This window comes from Mustela nigripes, chromosome 12, assembly GCF_022355385.1.
Source record: "Mustela nigripes isolate SB6536 chromosome 12, MUSNIG.SB6536, whole genome shotgun sequence".
NCBI lineage: Eukaryota > Metazoa > Chordata > Mammalia > Carnivora > Mustelidae > Mustela > Mustela nigripes.
In genome coordinates this window covers 63,802,149-63,825,480 of record NC_081568.1, presented here as the reverse complement: position 1 = coordinate 63,825,480, position 23,332 = coordinate 63,802,149, and the positions used below count along the sequence as shown (strand labels likewise).

The window sequence follows — 23,332 nt, the reverse complement described above, 5'->3', positions numbered from 1 at the left end:
TGAGACCACGACCCGAGCCGAAGGCACAGGCTTAACCCACTGAGCCACTCAGGTGCCCCCCCTTCCACTTCATTTTTAGGAACAGTTTTAGAAGAATAGGTATTAATTCTTTAAATGTTTGGTAGAATACCCCTAGGAAGCTTGTCTGGCCCTGGACTCTAGTTTGTTGGGTGATATTTGGTTACCGACACAATTTCTTTGCTGGTTATGGGTCTGTTCAAATTTTCTATTTTTTCCTGTTTCAGTTTAGTGGTTTATATGTTTCTAGGAATTTATCCATTTCTTCCACATTGTCCAATTTATTGGTATAAAATTGCTCATAATATCACCTTATTATTGTTTGTATTTCTGTGGTGTTGGTTGTGATCTCTTCTCTTTCATTCATGATTTTATTTGGGTCCTTTGTGTTTTCTTTTTGATATGTCTGGCTAGGGGTTTATCAATTTTATTAATTCTTTCAAAAAACCAACTCCTAGTTTCGTTGATCTGTTCTACTGTGGTTTTTGTTTGTTTTGGGTTTTGATATCATTTATTTCTGCTCTAATCTTTATTACTTCCCTTCTTCTTCTGGTTTTAAGCTTTATTTGCTGTTTCTTTCCCAGGTCCTTTAGGTGTAAGGTTAGGCTATGTGCTGGTGACTTTTCTTGCTTCTATAGAGCTATATACTATAGCCTATAGAGCTATATACTTCCCTCTTATGACTGCCTTTGCTGCATCCCAAAGGTTTTGTACTGTTGTGTTTTCATTTTCTTCTGTTTCATGTATTTTTTAAAATTTGTCTTTTTATTTTTAAAGATTTTTATTTATTTATTTGACAGACAGAGAATAAGCAGAGTGAGCAGCAGAGAGAGAGGGAGAAGCAGGCTCCCCTCTGAGCAGGGAGACTGATGTGGGAATCAATCCCAGGACCCCTGAATCATGACCTCAGTTAAAGGCAGATGCTTAACTGACTGAGCTGCCTAGGCATCCCTCTTTATTTATTTTAAAGATGTTCCATTTTCTCCTGGATTGCTAGTGAGAAGTTATTAGAATATCTTACTATTGTTTCCCTATAAGTCATGTGTCTTTCCTAAGTACATAAGACTAGTTCAATATCTAAAAATCAATTAAGAGTGGGAGGAGTTTAGATGGCAGATTAGTGGAAGGGACCCTGGGCTTGCCTCCTCCCTTGAACACAACTAGATTGGCTTCAACATATCTTGAACAACTGGAAATCAGTATGAGGATTAAGAGAACAATCTCTTGATTGGGAAGAGTTTTTTCTTTCCGCGTAATTCTAGATGATTAAAATGTTAGACTATTAGATTTGGCACAAATCTAATTAGTTTGATAATATCGAGGTTGGCCACAGTATAAGAAAATAGGTATTTTCATATACAGTTTGTATAAGAATATACGTTATAAACTTTTGGAAGTGTAATTTGATGGCTATATATCAATCAGTGATTTTGGTTGCAAGCATAAAACAAAACAAATCACCCTCTAATTTAACCACAAAAGGAACTTATTAGAGGATAATGGGTAGAACTTAGAATCCAGACAAGAGCCTAAAAATTAAGCTTGGAATCTACATAGCCAAAATCTGGTACTCTGAACCATGCTGCACAACTGAATACCCCATTATCACGGTCACTGGGCATAAACACCCCGGCTTGTATGGCCAGCAGCACAGTGTTGTACCCTGCCACCAGAATCTTTATAACTGCTATATGTCATTGCTGATGCCACCTACCCAAAATGGAGTGCACTGACTCTGCTTCTTCTCATCACCAATCTCTAATTTAAAATTTGGAGTAAGTATGTCTGACTGGTGTCTGAGGCTGAAGCATGAGAATGTATCTAGCATTTCAGCTTCTTTAGAAAGAAACAGACTATATCTCTAAAGGTGGGAGTTCTGCAAACATAGTTGTGGGTTCTGATATTAGAATCCCACAAAGTGGGGCGCCTGGGTGGCTCCCTTCCTCTCTCTCTCTGCCTGCCTCTCTGCCTACTTGCGATCTCTCTCTCTCTCTCTCTGTCAAATAAATAAATAAATAAGAATCTTAAAAAAAAAAAAAAAAGAATCCCACAAAGAATGACACGATATCCACAAAAATGGTATACATTAAAATTATAAATACATACTACTCTTTAACTCCAAAATTCTGCTGTAAGGAACTTGTCCTACAAACATGTAGAGAGCTTATCACATCATAGTCTATAATAGCAAAAAAATTAAAATCAGTAAGAGGCTGGTCCCATAAATTATGGTATTTTTTAGAATATTAGATAACAGGAAGCTCATAAAATATTTATTAAATGAATACTATGTGTCAAGTATCATATTAAACACTAGGAATACCACTGTAAGCAAAATGGGCAGTTGTCTGAGTGAGATACTAATATTTTTTAAATTTATTTATTTATTTATTGAAGATTTTATTTATTTGTCAGAGAAAGAGAGAGAGCACAAGCAGGGGGAGCTGCAGGCTCCTGCTGAGCAGGGAGCCCAAAGCAGGACTCAATCCCAGGACCCTGGGATCATGACCTGAGTCAAAAAGCAGATGTTTAATAACCGAGCCACGCAGGTGTCCCTTTTACTTTATATTTTTGAAGATTTTAATTGTTTATTTGAGAGAGACAGAAGTAAGTGCGAGCAGGGCGGAGGGGCAGAGAGAGAGAGGGATAAACGGACTTCCTCCTGAGCAGGGATCCTCATATGGGCTGGATCCCAGGAACCTGAGATCATGACGTGCGCCTAAGGCAGCCACTTAACCAACTGAGAAACCCAGGAGCACCCCCCACTTTGTAAAGATTTTATTTATTTGAGAGGGAGAGAGCACGAACGGCGGGAAGGGCAGAAGGAGAGGGACAAGTAGACTCCCTGCTCAGCAGGGAGCCCAACAGGGGGCTCTATCGTAGGACCCTGAGATCATGACCTAAGCCGAAGTTAGATGCTTAACTTACCAGGTGCTCCAATGTACTAAAACCTATGTATTTTTTAATGCCTAAAATATATTTAGACATAAAAAAATTAGTGTAACGTTATTAGGAAAAAAAGACATTTATGTATTTTTGTGTACACAGAGAGAAATTTTCTGGAACAATACACAAAAACAGTTATCTCTGGAGTAACAGTGGATGGGGGAGTTTTTTTTCTGATACCCTGAAATTTTTTTACATATATTTAAAATTTTAAAAATACCTTTTATAATTTAAAATGGGGAAATTTTATTTTTCAAATGATATGATTGAGTACCTTAAAACAAACAAAAACAAAGAGAACCTTGGTGAATATAGGGTTTCTTTCTGGAGTAAGGAAAATGTTCTAAAATTAGACAGTGGTAAGGCTTAAACAACTCAGGGAATTTTATGGGTGATTTTTATGTAAGGTATGGCATTATATCTTAATAAAGCTGTTAATGGAGAATGGGGGAAGTGATCTTCAGGCTTGTGTGGGACCTGACCCTGATTTAGGATTTGAATTAGTTTGGCATTTGATGTTTTAAATTCAAAATGTAGGTGAACTTTGCCTTTTACTCTAGACATATACATTTTTTTTGTTCAAAAAATCTTTATTAGTCTGGGGAAAAAATTAGCCTGGGATAGGTTCCATATTTATCCTTTGGCTTTCCCATTACAGAAGGTTATTTTGATATAACTGTAACAAAACTTACCAGGAGAAAAAGATTCCTCAGAAAACCAGTAATAAGAATTCTGTTTCTGGGTGCCTGGGTGGCTCAGTGGGTTGAGCTGCTGCCTTTGGCTCAGGTCATGATCTCGGGGTCCTGGGATCGAGTCCCGCATCGGGCTCTCTGCTCAGCAGGGAGCCTGCTTCCTCCTCTCTCTCTCTGCCTGCCTCTCTGCCTACTTGTAATCTCTGTCTGTCAAATAAATAAATAAAATCTTAAAAAAAAAAAAAAGAATTCTATTTCTCCTTGAACAGTTACTGAGCACCTACTCTGTTCAAGGCATTAAGCTACTTGCTGGGGATATGGATGTGTCCAACAGTGAACTTATTATTTAGGGGGAAGAGACTGAGAAAAAGATGACAATTTAAAAAAATATTTTCAAGTAGATGATAGAGTTTTAAAAAACAATTTTGGATTAAAAAACCCCAATGGTGGGTGCCTGGGTGGCTCAGTGGATTAAACCTCTGCCTTTGGCTTGGGTCATGATCTCAGGGTCCTAGGATCCAGTCCTGTGTTGGGCTCTCTGCTCAGCATGGAGCCTGCTCCCCCTCTCTCTCTGCCTGCCTCTCTGCCTACTTATGATCTTTCTCTGTGTGTCAAATAAATAAATAAAATTAAAACAAACAAACAAACAAACCCCAATGGGTCTATTCTTAAATGACACATTTAAAGAATAGAATTATATTTTGTAATTCCCTTTTTTCAACTATCCATTTATTTCTAGCATCTCCAGAGGATGTACCTTTGGAAACCTGGTAAGAGGTTTGCAAGCTCACTCCAGGATTTTTAAGATTGAGAGTAGCCGTGGTAAACCATCTCTACCAGTTAGCACCTGGTCGCCTGCCTCAGATTCTTCATCTATCAAATAGGGGTAACAACACTATCAACCTTATGGGGCTGCAGTGAAGATTACATGAGATAATCCATGCAAAGTACTTAATTAACATGCTGCCTGGCATAAATGCCAGCTATTCTTACTATGTGAGGCTCACCGTGATTAACATGTTCAACCCTAAGAGGCAACCAGTCATTCAGAATCAAAACATTAGCTCCAGGAAAAGAAAGGCACAGGATTCAAAGAAAGTTTTACTGATTGCCAAAAAGTAAACCCCATAAAATAAAAGTTAAATCATGTTTCTAATTAGGAAGACAGTATTAAAAGGATATTAGTTCTTTCCTAGTTAACTTCTGAATCTAATGTAGTGGTTCTGAACCAGTGGCAATTTTGCCCTCCAGGAGACATTCAGCAGTGTCTGGAGACATTTTTGGTTGTCACAAGTGAGGGGAGGGAAGGGCTGCTGCTGGCTGGCATCTAGTGGGCAGAGACCAAAGATCCTACTAAACATTCCACAGTGCACAGGACAGCCTCCCACAGAAAAGAATTATCTGACCCAAAGAAACCCTGATCTAATGTAATCCTTGACAAACTGATTGTAAAATTCTTTTGGAGGACTAAATGGGCAAAATCACCAAGAAATTTTGGGTAAAAAAAATAAGGAGAAGTAATTGCTCTATTAGATAACAAAAAATATTATCAAACTACAAAAATAAAACATTAGAATTCTGTCACTGAGAATAGACAAATCAATAAAACTTACACACACACAAAAAACCCCCCAAGAAACAGACACAAGTGTGTAAAATAATTTGGTGTTAAAAATATGTTTCAGGGGTTGCCTGGGTGGTGCAGTTGGTTGAGCCCTGAGTTGGTTTTGGCTTAGGTCAAACCCTGAGTTGGGTTGCAGGCTCAGCAGGGAGTCGGCTTCAGGATTCTCTCTATCCTTCTACCCCACCCCACTTATTCCACCCCCTGCTCGCTCACATGCTCGCTCTCTCTAAAATAAATAAATAAATCATTTATAAAAAAGATTTTATTTATTTACTTGACAGAGAGAGACAGCAAGAGAGGGAACACAAGAACGAGGAGTGGGAGAGGGAGAAGCAGGCTTCCTGTTGAGGAGGGAGCCTGATTAGGGGCTCGACCCCAGGATGCTGTTACCATGACTGGAGCCGAAGGCAGGCATTTAACAACTAAGCCATCCAGGAGCCCCTAAATAAATCTTTTTAAAATATGTGTTTCAAATAAGTGGAGAAAAGATAATTATTTGAGAAATTATTCTCAGACAATTGATTAATACCATATATTATAAACTCTAACATCTAGAATGTTTCCCCCATACATCTAGAATCAGGGTACATCTAAGAGTTGCTCTCACATTTCATGTGTTAGTTTCTTTTTTCCTGAAAAGCTGTTTATCTTAAGTTGACAGCAAATCTTAGATTTGGTGCTATCTTAGAAATATGGTAATACAGTAGGTGGAAAATGGTGAGTATACTTCACACCATCTAAAACATTTCAGATGAATTAAAGACCTAAATGTTAAGAATGAGATGGTAAAGGAACAATAATAAGGAAATAAAAGGAAAGTAATCTCAAGACAACAAAGATCTCTCTAAACATAAAACAAACAGACAAAAAAAAAAACCCATAGAAGATGCACAAATATATACATAAAAGTGTAAAACTTCATTAAGTAAAACACCACAAACTATGGATTTCTCAATTTAGTGTAATCCCAATTTTAGAAGTAGAAATTGTTTGGAAGTTGACAAAAGGACTTTAAAGTTATCTGACAGAGTAAATATATAAAAACTAGTCAAAAAAAATCTAAAAAGAACAATGAAGAGTTTTTTCTATTTATTATTATTATTATTACTATTAACCCTGAGATCAAGAGTCATGTGCTCTGTTCACTGAGCTAGCCAGGTTTTCTAAGCCCCTCTTCTGCTTATTATTAAAGTAGCACTGGGGCACCTGGGTGGCTCAGTTGTTAAATGTCTGTCTTCAGCTCAGGTCATGATCCCAGGATCCTGGGATGGAGCCTCACATCGAGCCCCACATTGGGCTCTCTGCTCAGCAGGAAGCCTGCTTCTCCCTCTAACACTCCCCCTGCTTATATTCCTCTCCCTCTGCCAAATAAATAAATAAATAAATAATATTTTTAAAATAAAGTAGCATGTACCAAGGCCAGAAGAGAAGGTCCAAAAATAGATATAAAATATATAAAAATTTACCATTTGATAAAGGTAATATTTCGAACCACTGAGTAGACAGAGTAAAAAATCCAATAAACAATGTTGGGACAAGTAGCTAACCATTTGAAAAGAAAACTATTAGATTACTGTTCTCTCTCTTTTTTGAAACTAATTCTAGGTGGATTAATAAATTAAATGTAGGGACGCCTGGGTGGCTCAGTTGGTTAAGCAGCTGCCTTCGGCTCAGGTCATGATCCCAGTGTCCTGGGATCGAGTCCCACATCGGGCTCCTTGCTCCGCGGGGAGCCTGCTTCTCCCTCTGACTCTGCCTTCCACTCTGTCTGCCTGTGCTCGCTCTCACTCGCTCTCTCTCTGACAAATAAATAAATAAAATCTTTAAAAAAATAAATAAATTAATTAATTAATTAAATGTAAAAATACCTTTATAATCTTAAGAAAAAAGCCTTTTGAAGGAAAAAAGTGATAAGACTGACTACATAAGAACTTAAAACTTCTATAAAGGGATGCCTAGGTGTGGCTCTGTTGGTTAAGCATCTGCCTTTTGCTCAGGTCATGATCCCAGGGTCCTCGGATCTAGTCGCGTATTGGGCTCCTTGCTCAGCAGGGAGCCTGCTTCTCCCTCTGCCTACCACTCTCCCTGCTTGTGCTCTCTCTCCCTGATGAATAAATAAAGCCTTAAAAAATATATAACTTCTGTGAAGAACCAAAAAGAAGTCAAAAGTCGGGCGGGGGGAAGCAATGTGTATGACACAGGGAGCTGTATTATTTTCCTAGCACAAATTACTGCAAACTAGCTTAAAACAGAAATTTTTCCTCTCACAGTTCTGGAGGCTTAAAAGTAAAAATCAAGCTGTATGCAATACCACACTCCCTCGAAGTTGCTAGGGGAGAATCTGTTCCAAGCCTTTCCAGTGCCACCAGCAATCCTTGGCATCCCTTCATTTGCAGTTGCAACTCCCATCTTTGTTTCCACCGTCACATGGTGTTCTTCCCCTGTCTTCATGTCTTCTCATAAGGGCAGCAGTCATATTGGATTAAGGGCCCACCCTACACTGTATGATCTCATCTTGAATTATAACATCTACAACTACCCCATTTCCAAATAAGGTTACATTTCTGTAGTGGTGGTTAGAACTTCAACATTATCTTTTTGGAGGACCCAAGTTAACCCATAAAAAGTCTTTAATATGTAAGGAAAATGTACAAATAACACCCCAAAAAGAGAGCAGGTAATTTTCACACGCACACACCATCTCCACCGCCATGTGTGTATGTATGTGTATGCATATATATATATATATATATATATATCTCCAACATGTCTGCCGGCGATAGAGCTTTGCAGCTCTACTATGTGCAGAGCACACACTCTGATCTCCAACCTCACTAGCTGCTCCTCCTTCCCTTGCCTTTACCTGAGGCAGACACTGTGGTGTGTCCTACCACTGGGTCCAGATGTTCTTCCTCTTGTAGATTCTTAGCCTAGGTGATCTCACCCAGATCAATGATTTTATTACAGTCTATGTGCCAATGACACCAAATTGTGTCCCACGTCAGAACTTCTCCCCTGGTCTCCAAACTCAGTACAAACAATATACCTTGCATCTCCAGCTGGCTATTCCATAAGCATCTTAACTTTTAACACTTTCAAACCAGAACTCTTGAATCTTTCTTCCAATCCTGTTCCTCCTCAAGTCTTCCTTCATTTCTGTTAATGACAACAACATGCATCCAGTGGTTCAGGTCAAAACCAGGGTATCATTCTTGATTCCTCCCTTTCTTTCACTATCTCCATCCAAGTTCTCAGGACTTGATTTTACTTCCTAAATATCTACTAAATACTTCCAGTAACCCAGCCCACTCTATTCCAAGCTACAATTATTTTTGGTATGGACTATTACAGCAACCTCTAAAAATGATTTCACTGATTCCACCTTGGTCCTCTTACAGGAACATGATTATACTTCTGGTTTGTTTGGGGAAGTTCCAGTTTTTACCTGTTGCTTGACCTTCCCTCCAGTCAGCACCCGCTTCATTTTCAAAATGATTCCCATTTGAATACTACATTTTATGATCACCTTGCCTTAGAGTCCTATCTTCTCACAGTAGCTAAAGTCACCTTTTAAAAATATGAATCAGATCATGTCATTCCAGTGCCTTGAAACCCTTCAAAGATTTCTTATTATATAAGGATAAAATCTGAACTCCTTATTATGGTCTACATGACCCCAAATGACCTAGTCCACCTATTTCTCATCTCTTAGGACTCTGTTGTGCAACCATTCAAGCCCCACTGGTCTTTTGATTCCTATAACTGGTCATGTCATTTCTACTTCCAAGTCTTTGCTTTAGCTGCACCCTTTCCTGCTACCTTATTCCCTTAGAACTTCCCATAACAAATCTGTTCTGTCATTTTGTTCTCAGATCAAATATTAACTCCTCAGAGAGAGGTCTTCTTTGAAAACACATCAAAACGTTCCCAACCCCACCCAAGTTACTATTACATTGTTCACTATTTAACAGTTGTTTATTATTTATATTTCCCCACTAGAATGTAGGTCCCTTGTTATCTTGTTTACCTCTGGTCCCCGGGGTCAGAGCATGTGCTCAATAAGTATTTACTGAAAGAATGACTTACATCCAAAGAAAAAAATTAAAACCATAACAGCTCAAAGAATTTGGCTATCATATCAGCAAGAACAAAAATGAACAATTAAAACAATTAAAAGAACAAAAATGCCTATTTTCCTTTCTAATGCTTTGCATATTGTCTGAAATTACATTTATGTGATTATTTATTGTTTGACTTCCCCTCACTAAAATAGAACCTCCACAAAGCCAGGGACTTGGTTTTATTCACATCTGTATTCTTAGCACCTACAAGTGCCTGGCATATAATAAATGTTCAGTAAATATTTACCCCCAAAATTGACAATATCTGGGGTGACTAGATAGTAGAGAAAAGGGTATGGTGAGAATATAATTGGTGCATAATTTCTGTAGGAAATTTGGCAATGTGTATCAAAAGCTCTCAAAGGGGGCATACCTCTTGACTTCACACTTTCACTTCTAAGAGGAACTTATCCTAAACAAGCAAATGAACAAGGGTACAAAGATTACTTATGAGGGACTTTATACTGTGTTAGGACACAGAAAATTTAGAATGTCAGCATGATATCCTTTTTTTTTTTTTAGCATGATATCCTTTAATAGGAGGTTATAAATATGATTATAAATCTGTACAATGAAATACATTAACAATATTTCAGAGGAGGGGCACCTGGATGGCTCAGGTCATGATCTCAGGGTCCTGGGATCAAGCCCCTGTTGGGCTCCCTGCTCAGCAGGGAGACTACTCGCCTCTCTGCTCCTCCCCCTGCTCATGTTCTCTTTCTCTCTCAAATAAATAAATCTTCATAAAAAAGTTCCTCCATGTTAAAAAAAAATATTGGGGAGGCACATATGTATTGGTGCAGCAAGAGATAAAAAGTATATTAAAAGGCAAGCTGGGGCGCCTGGGTGGCTCAGTGGGTTAAGCCACTGCCTTCAGCTCAGGTCATGATCTCAGGTCCTGGGATTGAGTCCCGCATCGGGCTCTCTGCTCAGCAGGGAGCCTGCTTCCTCCTCTCTCTCTCTGCCTGCCTCTCTGCCTACTTGTGATCTCTCTCTGTCAAATTTAAAAAAAAAAAAAATCTTAGGAAAAAAAAAAAAGGGGCAAGCTGAACAACCCCACATGTAGGGTTGCTCAGTTGGATAAGCATCCATCTCTTGGTTTTGGCTCAGGTCATGGTCTCAGGGTCCTGAGATGGAGCCCTGTGTTGGGCTTCTCGTTCAAAGTGGAGTCTGCTTGCAATGCTCTCCCTCTCCCTCTTCTCCTTCCCCTGCTCTCTCCTTCTCTGTAAAACTTTGTAAATAAAATCTTAAAAGAAAACCCCACATTGGGGCGCCTGGGTGGCTCAGTGGGTTAAGCCGCTGCCTTCGGCTCAGGTCATGATCTCAGGGTCTTGGGATCGAGTCCCGCATCGGGCTCTCTGCTCAGCAGGGAGCCTGCTTCCTCCTCTCTCTCTCTCTGCCTGCCTCTCTGCCTACTTGTGATCTCTCTCTGTCAAATAAATAAATAAAATCTTAAAAAAAAAAAAAAAAAAAAAAATTTAAAAAAAAAAAAAAAAAAAAAGAAAACCCCACATGTAGAGCAAAATTTCATTTTTGCAAAAACAATGTATGGGGAAGACACATGGCATTATGTATGAATGTACACAGGCATTTACAGGTAAGTTTGGACAGACAGACTTCAAAATGTCAACCCTGGTGATCTTTGGATGGTGAGAATAATGGCAATTTTAATTTTCTTCTACATACATTCCTAAACTTTTCATAATTAGGTCAACAAAAATTACCTATGTTCTGGTTTTTAGATGGGAAACAAAAAGCAATTAAGTATTATGGAAAACACAGACACACTTCATAAACTTAATGAAGACTAGAGCCCAGGTTTAGAACCATGGGTTCAGAAATGTTAACTACAGTACTGGAGATGATTTTCTGATTTCCTGAGTTCAAGCAAGTTGTTTTCTCAGTCAATATTTGTAAAAAAGATAAATAAAACTTGTTTATTTCATTGCCTGCCAAGCTTGAGAAGGTCAGGCTTGATTGAGAAATAACACAAAGTGTAGCAAAAGCTACCACTGATAACTAGGCATTTTCCTTGTATTGCCTCATTGAAAACCTTCTAATGGTCCTGCCAGGTATCAACATTCTCAAATGCAAAAGCTGAGAGAGGTGACAGAAATTGTCGAAGTTCTCCCAGCTGCTATATGGAAGATCTTGATTTGAAGAGGTCTCTCTGGGGGCACCTGGGTGGCTCAGTCGTTAAGGGTCTGCCTTCAGCTCAGGTCATGATCCCAGGGAAACCTGCTCCTCCCTCTCCCACTCCCCCTGCTTATATTTATTCTCTTTCTCGCTGTCTGTCAAATAAATAAATAAAATCCTTAAAAAGAAGAAGAAGAAGTCTATCTGACCTGAAGGCCTTCAGGGAAAGTTAGAAAAAGGAGCTTTAGGCTTTAACCTTGCAAGTCTCTTAATGCCTCTGATTGCTTACATGACTATCCCACTGCTCTATTTAATTTGCAAGAACAATAAAATGAGAACGAGCCTGGTGTTTTTAAGAAAATTGGAGTAAAAATATGGAGAAGCAAGATTTACAGTGGGTACTATTCAAAAGGCTCAAGGTCAAAATGCTTGGTTGGGTAGTTACAGGGGAGGGGAGCAGTTTGAGAGTGTACCCGTGTATGTGTGTATGAAGGGCCACAAGAGACACCACAGAATGGGATAAGGATGACATCTATGCACTTGAAGGGAGATGGGCCTGGATGAGGGAAGCTGGACAGTACCTGGGAAGAAAAGGAGCTGGTAGACTGACAAAGTGTAAAGGGGGATAGAGAGAAGGAGCAATAGGAAAGAGGAAGAACTAGGAGGAAAGGCAGTTACAAGTTATTCTGTAGTATTTTTTCCCTCCACCGTTTTTTCTCCCTTTAGTCTCTTCCTTGCTGATCTCAGTCACAATTCAGCCCTCAGTGCTCTTTTCTATCTGGATGATTACCAAATCTCTCCAGTCCTGACCTTCCTCGAGAGTTCCAGAGTCCCCTCCTCTGAGGTCCAAAATGAATGCAGCATCCCTTTTACGTCAAGCCTGCTCCAACCCTTGTACTTGCTCTCACTTAATCAAACATGTTCTCTCTCTTCTCTTCCTTCAACCATTCTTTCATCCAACAAACATTTACTGTGGCTCTATTATGTCCTACACACCGCCATTAACTTACCAAGTGGGCTCACTTCTACTTTGAAAATCTTGTCTGTCCATCTCATCTAAATTCTTACCTGAGATTTACTGAGAAATCCTTCATGCTTCAGCCATGGCTACACAGGACTCTAAGATAATTGGTTTTGCATGCCCTCCATTTTGTAATGACCACCTAGTGCGAATAGCATTATACCTGAGACACAGAAGGGGCTCGCAGTGGAGACTTACGGACTGCAAACTAGTTGGGATTGGAGGAGAAGCTAGGAGATTTGGCTTGAAGGAGTATTTGCATACGAAGAAAGATGTCTTCCTTAAAGTCTTGGTTACAGATCTGTACAAATAACAGCAGCGTCAGAATTCTTTTATTTCTGGGGTGTGGCCATAGGAGGCTGGGAAGACCGCTTAAATCTGAGGTTGAGAGTCTTCTGATAGAGAGAAAGCCTGTCCACCTCCCATCCCTTGAAGACTCAATAGTCACTTGTTGAATCTATCACCTTCCATGAGAGGGACCACGGATGTTGTGTTCTCCTTTGTATCCCCGGCGCCTAGCACATGGAGCCCACATTAGGGGTTCAGTAAATATCTGTGGAGGATTCGAGAAAGGCAGGGACCATAGATATTTCATTCATCGTCTCAGGAAGAAGGACAAAGACTAAGGGGCTCGAGGTGAAACAGTGCAAGGTATTTCCCTCCCTATTCCTTTAGAGGTTGGTAAATGTTTGCTAAGCGAAATAAATCGCCCTCTTGCACAGCTCCAAAATCGGGCCCCTCGCTCGGCTGCCAGGCCCTGGAGCCCGGCCACCATCTGGCTCAGGCTCAGGCCCGCGCTTCCCTCTCTCCCAGCCCAGGCTCCTGTTACCTCCCTGCACACATCTGTACTCACAACAGGCCCAACAATTACACGCTCCCGCGGCCCTGCCTCGAGATCCGGGACAGCCCCCAGGACCGCGTTGCCTCAGCTCCCCGCCCCCAAGCCTGTGTCCGGGGGAGCCCGCGGCCCGGCCTGAGGCCGCCTCTTGCAGCGGGTTCCCGCACCCTCAGCCGCAGGTACGCCAGACGCCGTCCATGTGCTCGGCCGCCGTCGCCAGCCCCGGCCCGCTGCGGCTGGAGCGGGGAGCCCGGGAGGCCCGGCGGCCGCGGCCCTGGCCCGCCGCGCTGCTCCGGGCGGGAGAGGCCGGCGGGCGGGGAGGCGGGAAGCGGCTGCAGCTGTGAGGCACCAAGGGGCGGGAGGCGGGGGCGCAGGGGACAACGGGCCAAGTCGGGGTTGGGAGGCGGCACCCCCGCCGCGGTGGGGCTTGGCGAGCGGCGGCTCGCTCACTCACCACAGTCCGGCGGGGCAGCGCGCCGGGGGTCCGGGACAGGGCCCGGCGGAGCCTCCGTGCCCTGCCCGAGCGGGCGCCCCCGGAACTCTCGGAGCCGCTGTCGTCCGAGATCACGATGAAGTCCTCCATGGCTACGGGCCCTAGCCGAGGCAGCGCGCGGGCCGCTGGCGACCGGGGTGGCGGCGGCAGCGTCGGCGACTTCGGCTCCCGCTGCTGAGGCGGCGGCGGCAGCGGCGGCGGCGGCGACAACCGGAGCCATCACCCCGCCGGCCCCGCCCCTTCCCGCTCCGAGCCCCGCCCCCGCCGGCCGGCCCCGCCCCTCCTGAGCCTGCCCCCACTCCGTCCCCAACCCCCGCGGCAGGCGGCTGGCGGCCGGGTAAGGGAGGCGGGCGCCGGTCTCGGCGGGGGCACTCGCCCTCCCTTCCCGGGGAGTAAAAAAAGAGAGAGAGAAAATCAAGTCGCAGCCAGCTTGGGCCAGTGTTGCGGGTATGCCTGCGTGACTCTAAGGCTGCGAGGGCTTCCCCACCTGTTTCCAACCGACCCAAGTGTGAAGTGAGGTGTGAACAGGCCTCTGACTGAGCCCGCGTCCCAGGGGTGGGACTTGGCCTCCGGACTGACTGACTGAGGGTAGATGGCCTGGCTTGTGGCCAGGTGGGGCACAGAGGCCCCACTTCCTTATACACATGTGCAGTTGGTCTGTAGGATAAATTCCTAGAGTGGAATTAGAATTAGTGGGTCAAAGGTGATGTTTCTGCTGTTTGGATAAATGATGCCAAATTACTCCTAAGTTGTACCAATTGGCAGTTTCACCAACAATCTCTGTCACTCAGGAATTTACGCTGTGAGATCTAGACACTTGTACAGTTGGTAGCAGGGTCAGAAACTTGAAAAAAGGCACAAAGGGAAGCCATGAGGTGGCACACATCTGGAATAATAAGGTGTTAAGAATGAGCAAAGCTATAAAGATAAAAAGAAGGATATACCCCATAGAGGGTGAAGTGGTAGGTAGTTGGCTAGTTGTAGGTTACCAAAATTAAAATCAAGATAGGATCTGTGTTACAAGAAATGTGGGGTATTGACAAAAATCCTGTGGCTTATGCACCAGCAACTTGATAATATGTGTTGACAGATCCAATGGGAAATTGTATTTACCTGAAGAGGGTTTGGCTCTCCAAGGATTGCTTGTCATGTGCTACCTAAGCAGTGTCTAGGGCAGTGATTCTCAAACTTTAGAGAGCATCACAATCACGAAGGAGACTTGCTCAAACACCAATTGCTAGGCCTCACTCCAGAGTTTCTAAATCTGGGGTAGGAGGTATGAGGCTCTGAATTTGTGTTTCTGAAATTTCCCAGGTAACACTGATGCTGCTGTTCTGGGGACCATGCACTGAAAATCACAGCTTTGGTGGGTGAGGAGTCCACGGCCAATGGATTTCAAGTTCTGGTCAAATGACTGAAATCATCCCTTTTGTGAAGGGCTTCATTAAATTGTCTTCACCAAATGCCATTAGACATTTGGTTTATTTAACTCCCTGTTTCTTTTTTCTTCTTCAAAGTTTTATTTATTAGAAAGAAAGAGAGTGAGAGAGAGTATGAGAGGGGAGAGGGTCAGAGGGAGAAGACTACTCCCTGCAGAGCCCGAAGCCAGACACATCCTCGATCCTTGGACTCTGGGATCATGATCTGAGCAGAAGGCAGACACTTTACCGACTGAGCCACCCAGGTACCCTTAACTCCCTTTTTCTTGAAACACTGTCTTCACAAGGCTTCTGTGACTCTGCATCTCTCTTACCACTTCTTTTTAGTCTCCTTAGATGACTCCTGCTCCACTACTCACTCCTTAAATCTTGATGTTCCTCAGAGGTCTGACATAGGCCACCCGCACACACCTTGCCCTACGCAATGTCAGCTATTCTTGGGGCTTTAAATGATAATTTTCATGCCGATGACTCCCTAGGTTTATCTCAGGCCTGTTCTCAAAGCTCTAGATGTATATATCCAAATGTGTATCAAATCTCACAGGCAACTCAAGTTGACAACCAAACCCCTGTCCCCTCAAAAAAACCTGCTTCTTCTTCTTTGTTCCCCATCTCATTGCATGATGGTACCACCAGCCTGCAAATGCTCAAGTGAGAAATCTGAGCATTATGCTTGACTTCTACTTCTTTCTCACCAACAAGTCCTGTCTCTTTTTATCTCCTAAATATTTTTTGCACCCCTTCACTTCTTTTGGCCTCTACTCTTAGGACTTTCGGCAAACTAAGAGATCAACTCTGGCCCAGTCTACTATAGCAGCCTCGTATCTTGTTTTCCTGAATCTATTCTTGCTCTCTTTCATTCCTTTTTCCACATTCAGCCAAAGTGATTTTTTTTAAAGATTTTATTTATTTATTTGAGAGAGAGACAGTGAGAGAGAGCATGAGCGAAGAGAAGTTCAGAGGGAGAAGCAGACTCCCCATGGAGCTGGAAGCCTGATGCGGGACTTGATCCCAGGACTCCAGGATCAAGACCTGAACTGAAGGCAGTCGTCCAACCAACTGAGCCACCCAGGCGCCCCAGCCAAAGTGATTTTTTAAAAAAGATTTTATTTATTTATTTATTTGACAGAGAGAGATCACAAGTAGGCAGAGAGGCAGGCAGAGGGGGGCGAGAAGCAGGCTCCCTGCCGAGCAGAGAGCCCGATACAGAGCTCCATTGCAGGACCCTGGGATCATGACCGGAGCCAAAAGCAGAGGCTTTATCCACTGAGCCACCCAGGCGACCCAGCCAAAATGATCTTTAAGAGAGTATGTAATCAAACCGCCTTTAGTGGGTTCCTAATAACACTATGTCTAGCTGTAAGTCTTAGTTGGCTTAGGCTGCCATAACAAAATGACATGGTCTGGGTTAACTGAACAAGAGGAGCTTATTTTCTCACAGTTCTGGAGACTGGGAAGTCCAAGATCAAGGTGCTGGCTGGTTTGGTTCCTCTCTCTTTGGATTGCAGATTTCTTGTTATATCCTCACATGGTCTTTCCCCAGTGGGTGCATACAGGGAGAAAGAGAGGGAAAAAGAGGGGAGGGAGGGAAGAAGGGAGAGAGAAAGGGGGAGGGAGAGAAATCTCTTCTTTATAAAGCCACTAAACCCAGCATGAGGGCCCCATCTCCATGTCTAATCTAACCTTAATTATCTCTCAAAGATCCCATCTCCAAAAACCATCACATTGGGGGTGGCATATGGTGGCATATCTTTCTTTTAAAAAGAAAGATAATATATATATATATATATATATTTGTAAGTTATGTGTTATATTTATACATAGTAAATATATTATTTCACTGTAAGTAAATTTTACTTGAAAAAAAAGAGACATGGAAAAAATTTTGAACTCTACGATATATATGCTATAGTGAAGGGATGAAGTATACTGATGTCTGCAAGTTACTTTGAAATGCATCTAAAATAAGATAGGTGAATGTGTAGATGGTTAAATATGGATAAAGCAAATATAATAAAATGTTAACATTGTCAAATCTTCATGGTAGTTATATAGATGTTTATTTTAACTTTTATGTAAATTTGTATGTTTTTGTATTATGTTGAGAAAAAAATCTAAAATTAAGAACGTGAGTTGTGATTTTCCCACAATTTAAAAACTTTTTCTAAAATGGTGAGAGAAGGGGTATCTGGGTGGCTGTTTTGGTTAAGTGTCTGCCTTTGGCTCAGGTTGTGATCCAGGATTCTGGGATCAAGTGCCACGTCAGGCTCCCTGCACAGAGGGGAGCTTGCTTCTCCCTCTCCCTCTGTTGCTCCTCCTGCTTGTGTTCCCTCTCTCTCTCTCTGTGTCAAATAAATAAATGAAATATTTTTTTTTAAAAAAGGAGAGAGAAGATTATAGTGAACCCTCTGTGTCCATCATCCAGCTTCAGGAATGTACAATCTTATTCCACTTATATTCTCACCCACTCTCTCATCCCCACCTTCCTGAATTATTTTAAAGTAAATGCAAGACATCACATGGTTTATTCTAGAGACATTTCAGTTTCTAGCTTTAAAAGATAAGGAATCTTCATTTAACAATTTGTCGAGCACATATGGTGTACTCAAGGGATACAGTGGTGAACAAGGTAGACATGGTCTCTGATTTATGGTGATTATAGTTTATAAGGGAGACAAACAATAAACTAGTAAACTGATAATAAACTAGTAAACTAATAAAATATGACAATAACCGCTTTGAAATATCTTAACTTGTGAGATATAAATATGAACGATTTTATTGTTTCTCCAATAACCATTACCACTGTCCCCAGAAATCCTCTTGCTCTCTGACAGTGAATTCCCCTAAGAATATCCTACTCTGGGGGCACCTGGGTGGCTCAGTGGGTTAAGTGCCCAACTCTTGATTTTTTTTAATTTTTAAAAAGATTTTATTTATTTATTTATTTGACAGACAGAGATCACAAGTAGGCAGAGAAACAGGCAGAGAGAGAGAGAGAGAAGGAAGCAGGCTCCCTGCTGAGCAGAGAGCCCGATGTGGGGCTTGATCTCAGAACCTTGGGATCACGTCCTGAGCTGAAGGCAGAGTCTAACCCACTGAGCCACCCAGGCGCCCCCCAACTCTTGAGTTTGACTTGGGTCATGATCTCCGGGTCATGGGCTCTAGCCCCACGTGGGGCTCTGCACTCAACTCAGCATCTGCTTGTCCCTCTCCCTCCCCTTCTGTCCCTCCCCTGTGGTCTCTCTAATAAATAAATAAATAAATAAAATCTTAAAAAAAAAAAAAAAAGAATATCCTACTTTGGTCCTTTATCTATGAAATCACTTTCAGTAACCAATGCAGTCTCATTCTAAGTATTATGTCTTAGTCAGGCCCATTTAAAATCTTTAATCTCATATTTAATTCATAGCTCTTCCCATTCTCCTGGTGCCAGTGGACTGGAATTGTGGTTATAAGTGGATTAGTGGAGGGAGTGGTAATAGCTCCTTCTTCCTCCGTGGCTCTTGTTTTCTCCCAGGCAGGGATGAGGAGGAGGAGAGAGAGTGTTCTCTGCAAGACTGTCCAGAGTTGTTTGTTCTCTCTCTGCTGGTTGTTGCTACTTCAGTAGCAGTTCTCTCAGTGTGTCAGGAGTCCATATGCCAGCAGTTCTTACTTGGACTGGGCACAGTTGCTCTCTGGAGCCTGCCTTGCGCACTTCCCAACATAGAAGTCGGTATCAACTTCTTTCTCCCAGACATCCCCTCCGGTCCCTGCCAGGGGTAATCTAATATATAGCCTTTTGTTTTGGGGGGGGTCCTTGTCTGGAAGGGCTTCTTGGGGAGTGCCAGCAAGAGCCTTAAGTCTCAGTGATCTTCTGCGCTCTCTAGTCGACTCACACATGGAGAATTTACATGCTTGATGACCCTATCTCAGCATCAACTAGCTCTTTTCTCTCTTCCTTCACACCCAACAGCAGGGGCTCATTCAAGTCAGTGGTTCAGCAACTTTCAGACAAGTTCTCAGCTTGGGGAACGGGAAGAGATAGTTTGCTGCACTTTCAAATTGTGGGAAGGGAATGGGAGGAACAAATTGAATGGCCCTATCTTCTTCAGCTAGGCAGAAGTAATGGGTGGTTGCCATCTGCCATAAGTAATATTCTTCCATGGATATTTGAACTAATTGGAAAAAAAATTTAAATTCTATTTCTGTTGCAGAATTTATGATAAGTGATTAATATTAGTAACTTTCAAGCATAACAACAGAGATAGGACTGGGGCACTTGGGTCACTCAGTCAGCTAATGCCTCCAATTCTTGATTTTGGCTCAGGTTAGGGGCATGATATCAAGCCTGTATCAGGCTCTGTGCTGAGCATGAGGCTTGCTTAAGATTCTCTCTCCCTCCCTTTGCCCCTCCCTCCCCAGTTTGAGCGCACATTCTCTCTCTCTTAAAAAAAAAAAAAGTGATAGGACTTTAGGGGTACAACAGTGTTCAGATTATATATATCTTTCTCATCAGCCATCCTGCCTGAAATTCAGGAAACACAGAGTCCCTGGTTGTGTAATAAGAGTATACTTGAAAAGTACCCTGACCTTATCTGACAACACAGATGGAAGCTCTGAAGCTGCTTTTCTTAATGAGTAGTGTTATTTGGTCATCCTGGATCTGTCTTGAAATATTCTGTTTACCCAAGGCTTCCAAAAGGATGGCGTCTTTTTCAAAAACTAGTATGTGTGTGTATTTTCCTCTTCTTTTTTTCTGGGTGATTTGTCTTATTTTATTTTTCCAGATTTATTGAGATACAGACATATATTTATTGAGATATTGACATATAACGTTGTATACGTTTAAGATGTGATATTTTGGGGTGCCTGGGTGGCTCAGTCGGTTAAGCGTCTGCCTTGGGCTCAGGTCAAGACCTCAGAGTGCTGGGAAGGAACCCTGCATCAGGATCCCTGCTCAGCAGGGAGTCTGCTTCTCCCTCTGCCTCTGCCCCTCCCCCCTGCTTATGCTCTCGCGCTCTCTCTGTCTCTCAAATAAATAAAATCTTTTTTAAAAAGATGTATAATGTAATATTTTGATATATACATATATTATGAAATGTTTGCCATAATAAGGTTAGTTAACACATCCTTTACCTTGCATAATTATCATTGTTGTTGTTATGGTGAGAACATTAAAGCTCTACTGTCATAGCAACTTCCGAGTACAAGAGAGTATTACTAACATTATCAACGTGCTGTACATTAAATGTCCAGAACTTACTCATCTTAAAACTGAAATTTTGTTCCAATTGATTAAAAGCTCCCCATTTCCACCCCCGCCACCAAACCTAGCAACCACCACTCGCCTCTTTGTTTCTGTAAGTTTAATGTTTTAGATGCCACATATAAGTGAGATCATAGAGTACTTGTCTTTCTCTGAATTATTTTACCTAGCATAATTCTCTCAGGGTCCATCCATGTTACTGCAAATGGTAGGGTTTCTTTCTTTTTTATGGCTGAATAGTATTCCGTGTGGGTTTCAAGGTGATACTTCTTCATAGACTTATTCCTCTTCACTCATGCATCAATCCCATGTACACTGAGAGGCTAGTGCAGTCATTTATCTACCCAAGAGTCACCCTGCCGAGCTCTGTCCCCGGCAGCCACACTCAGCATCCCAGCATCCAGCCACTGCAGCTTCGAACTATATCTTTGAGCATTTGTGTTTTCTCTCAATTTATTCTGTTAACTCGTACCAAGATGTGTCCTATGGTAATAGAACAGCCTAAGAGAGGTTATTTTTTGGGTCTGGGAACACTCAAAAAATTCCATATAAATTAATGATAATTGCTTCTTTGCTTTATGCCACTTCAGTTTACAAAAGGTTTCACAGGAGCACTCCAGTTTTGGGTGGCAGGAGAAACTTGTAGTCCTGAGTGCCCACTGGGTGCCAGGCACCTTGTTAGGGGCTGGGAATAAAACTGAGCAAGACAGGTGTACCCTCTTTCTTAGAGAGCGTAGCAGCCCTAGTTTGTGAGTGCAGAAAACAAATCTCAATCCCTTACTTTCTTTTATTTAAAAACTTGAATATGAAAAAAATTTGTGAAAATGGAAGTCAAAACCATTTCACACCCATTACGATGGCTATTATTTTAAAAATACGGAAAACAAGTTTTGGCGAGGATGTGGAGAAATTGGAACCCTTGCTCATTGGTGGTAGGAATATAAAATGATGCAGCTGCTATGGCATACAGTTTGGCAGCTCCTCAAAAAGTTAGACATAGAATTATCATAAGATCCAACAGTTCCACTCCTGGATATTTACCCCAAAGCTTTAAAAGCAGGGAGACAGATACTTTTCCACGTATCTTCATTGCAACATTATTCATAATAGCCAAGAGGTGGAAATAACCTGTGTCCATCAGCAGTTGAAGGAATAAACAATTCTATTCAGCCTTAATGGAAGTTATGACACATGCTACTATATGGAGGAGACTTGAGGACATCACGCTGAATGAAACATGCCTGTCACAAAAGGACAATTATTGTGTGATTCTACTTATATGAGCTAACTGGAATAGACAAATTCATGGAAAGAGAAAATAGAATAAAATTATTGGGGGTATGGGAAGGGAGAATGGGTGCTATTTAATAGGCGCAGAGTTTCTGTTGGGAAGGTGAAAAAGTTCTGGAAATGGATAGTGGTGATGGTTGCAAGATATTGTAACTATATCCTAATGCCATTGTATATTACACTTAAAAATGGTTTAAGGGCCACATGGGTACCTCAATCAGTTAAGCATCTGACTCAGAATCTCAGTTCAGGTCTTGATCTCAGGGTTGTGAGTTCAAGTCCCATATTGGGCTCCATGCTGAGCCTGAAGCCTACTTAAAAAAGAAAGAAAGAAAGAAAGAAAGAAAAACTGCTTAGAGTAGTAAATTTTAATGTATATTTTACTACAATAAAAATATGTGAATATTTTCCTTTTATCAAAAAACTGAAACATTATGGATAATGTTAAAACCTTTGACCACCACCTCCATCCTGATCCCAGTTCCCCCTCTTCGTTGGTTCTGTGTTTCCTTCTCTAGAGCTTTTCTATGTATTTGCTTGCATTCAGAAGTACTTAGAAAAAATGACATATATTTTTAGCTTTATCCAAAGTGCATGTCTGCTTTATCGTGGAGATTTGGAACCATCATTTGTAGTAAAAATGTTCTGAGCAGTAGGGCTTTCTGCCTTATTGGGGATTTTTTTTTTTTTTTTTGATGGATGTACCTTTTTCCAAAGTTGTGATTTTCTTTCATTTTTCTTTTTTTCATTATGTTGCAGGGTCAGTGCCTGTGGACCTCTTTTGTTTACGCTACAGCTAGCCAGCTCAGATTTCTCCTGTGCCTTAGAGAACACTCTGTCCTTCCTGCTGGATTCCAGGTATAATCTCCCAGTTTTGGGTCACTCCTAGCTTTTCCACTGGACTGCTTTAGTAGGCAACCTCTCATTGTACATAACTTAAATAATTTTCTTATCCTTTCCGTTTACATTCCTGTTTCTAATTTGCTGAGATACCAAGTAAATGTCAAAATCTTCATAAAAATTTTGCTTTATCCTCTCTGTTCAAAGATGATACATCCTCATTTTGTGAAATTTAAAACAATTTAGAATGCTTATAAAACAAAATGTGTAACTGCATCACCCACTTGCATAACATCTTTCTAGACATCTCTGAATGGTGATTACTCACAGGTGCATGCAATTTTACAGAAACAGGATCATACTATGCATATTGTATTGGAATTGGCTTTCTTAGTTCAAAAAATATTTCCTTACAGTTTGCTGTGTCAGTGAATATAATCTACAATAGTATCCATTTTATTGGCTCATAGTAATAGTTTTTTTAAATAGTATGACATGTTTCTTCTTATTTAATAGAAAAGCACAAAGAAGCAAACAAAAAAGTGTATCACATTCTCTCAACCCTGATATCCTACATTGAACAGTTTGTAAAATTAAAAGAAACATATCTATGAGATTAGCAAATT

At 41.5% G+C, this 23,332-nt stretch overlaps 1 protein-coding gene and 1 long non-coding RNA gene across 2 annotated transcripts in view; one reads left to right on the top strand and one right to left on the bottom strand.

The window, feature by feature from the left end:
- The window catches only part of SIMC1 (SUMO interacting motifs containing 1), a 71,674-nt gene extending 57,561 nt beyond the window's left edge, over window positions 1-14,113 (bottom strand). The window contains exon 1 of the mRNA XM_059417397.1: window positions 13,851-14,113. Within this exon, the coding sequence (XP_059273380.1) occupies window positions 13,851-13,979 (129 nt within the window). The 5' untranslated portion in view covers window positions 13,980-14,113. The remainder of the gene's footprint in view (window positions 1-13,850) is intronic.
- A 95-nt stretch (window positions 14,114-14,208) lies between these two features.
- On the top strand, window positions 14,209-15,378 carry LOC132028446 (uncharacterized). The gene is made up of 2 exons (XR_009407453.1): window positions 14,209-14,336; window positions 15,204-15,378. It is a non-coding gene; the product is annotated as an uncharacterized LOC132028446 (long non-coding RNA).
- The last annotated feature ends 7,954 nt before the right edge of the window (window positions 15,379-23,332 follow it).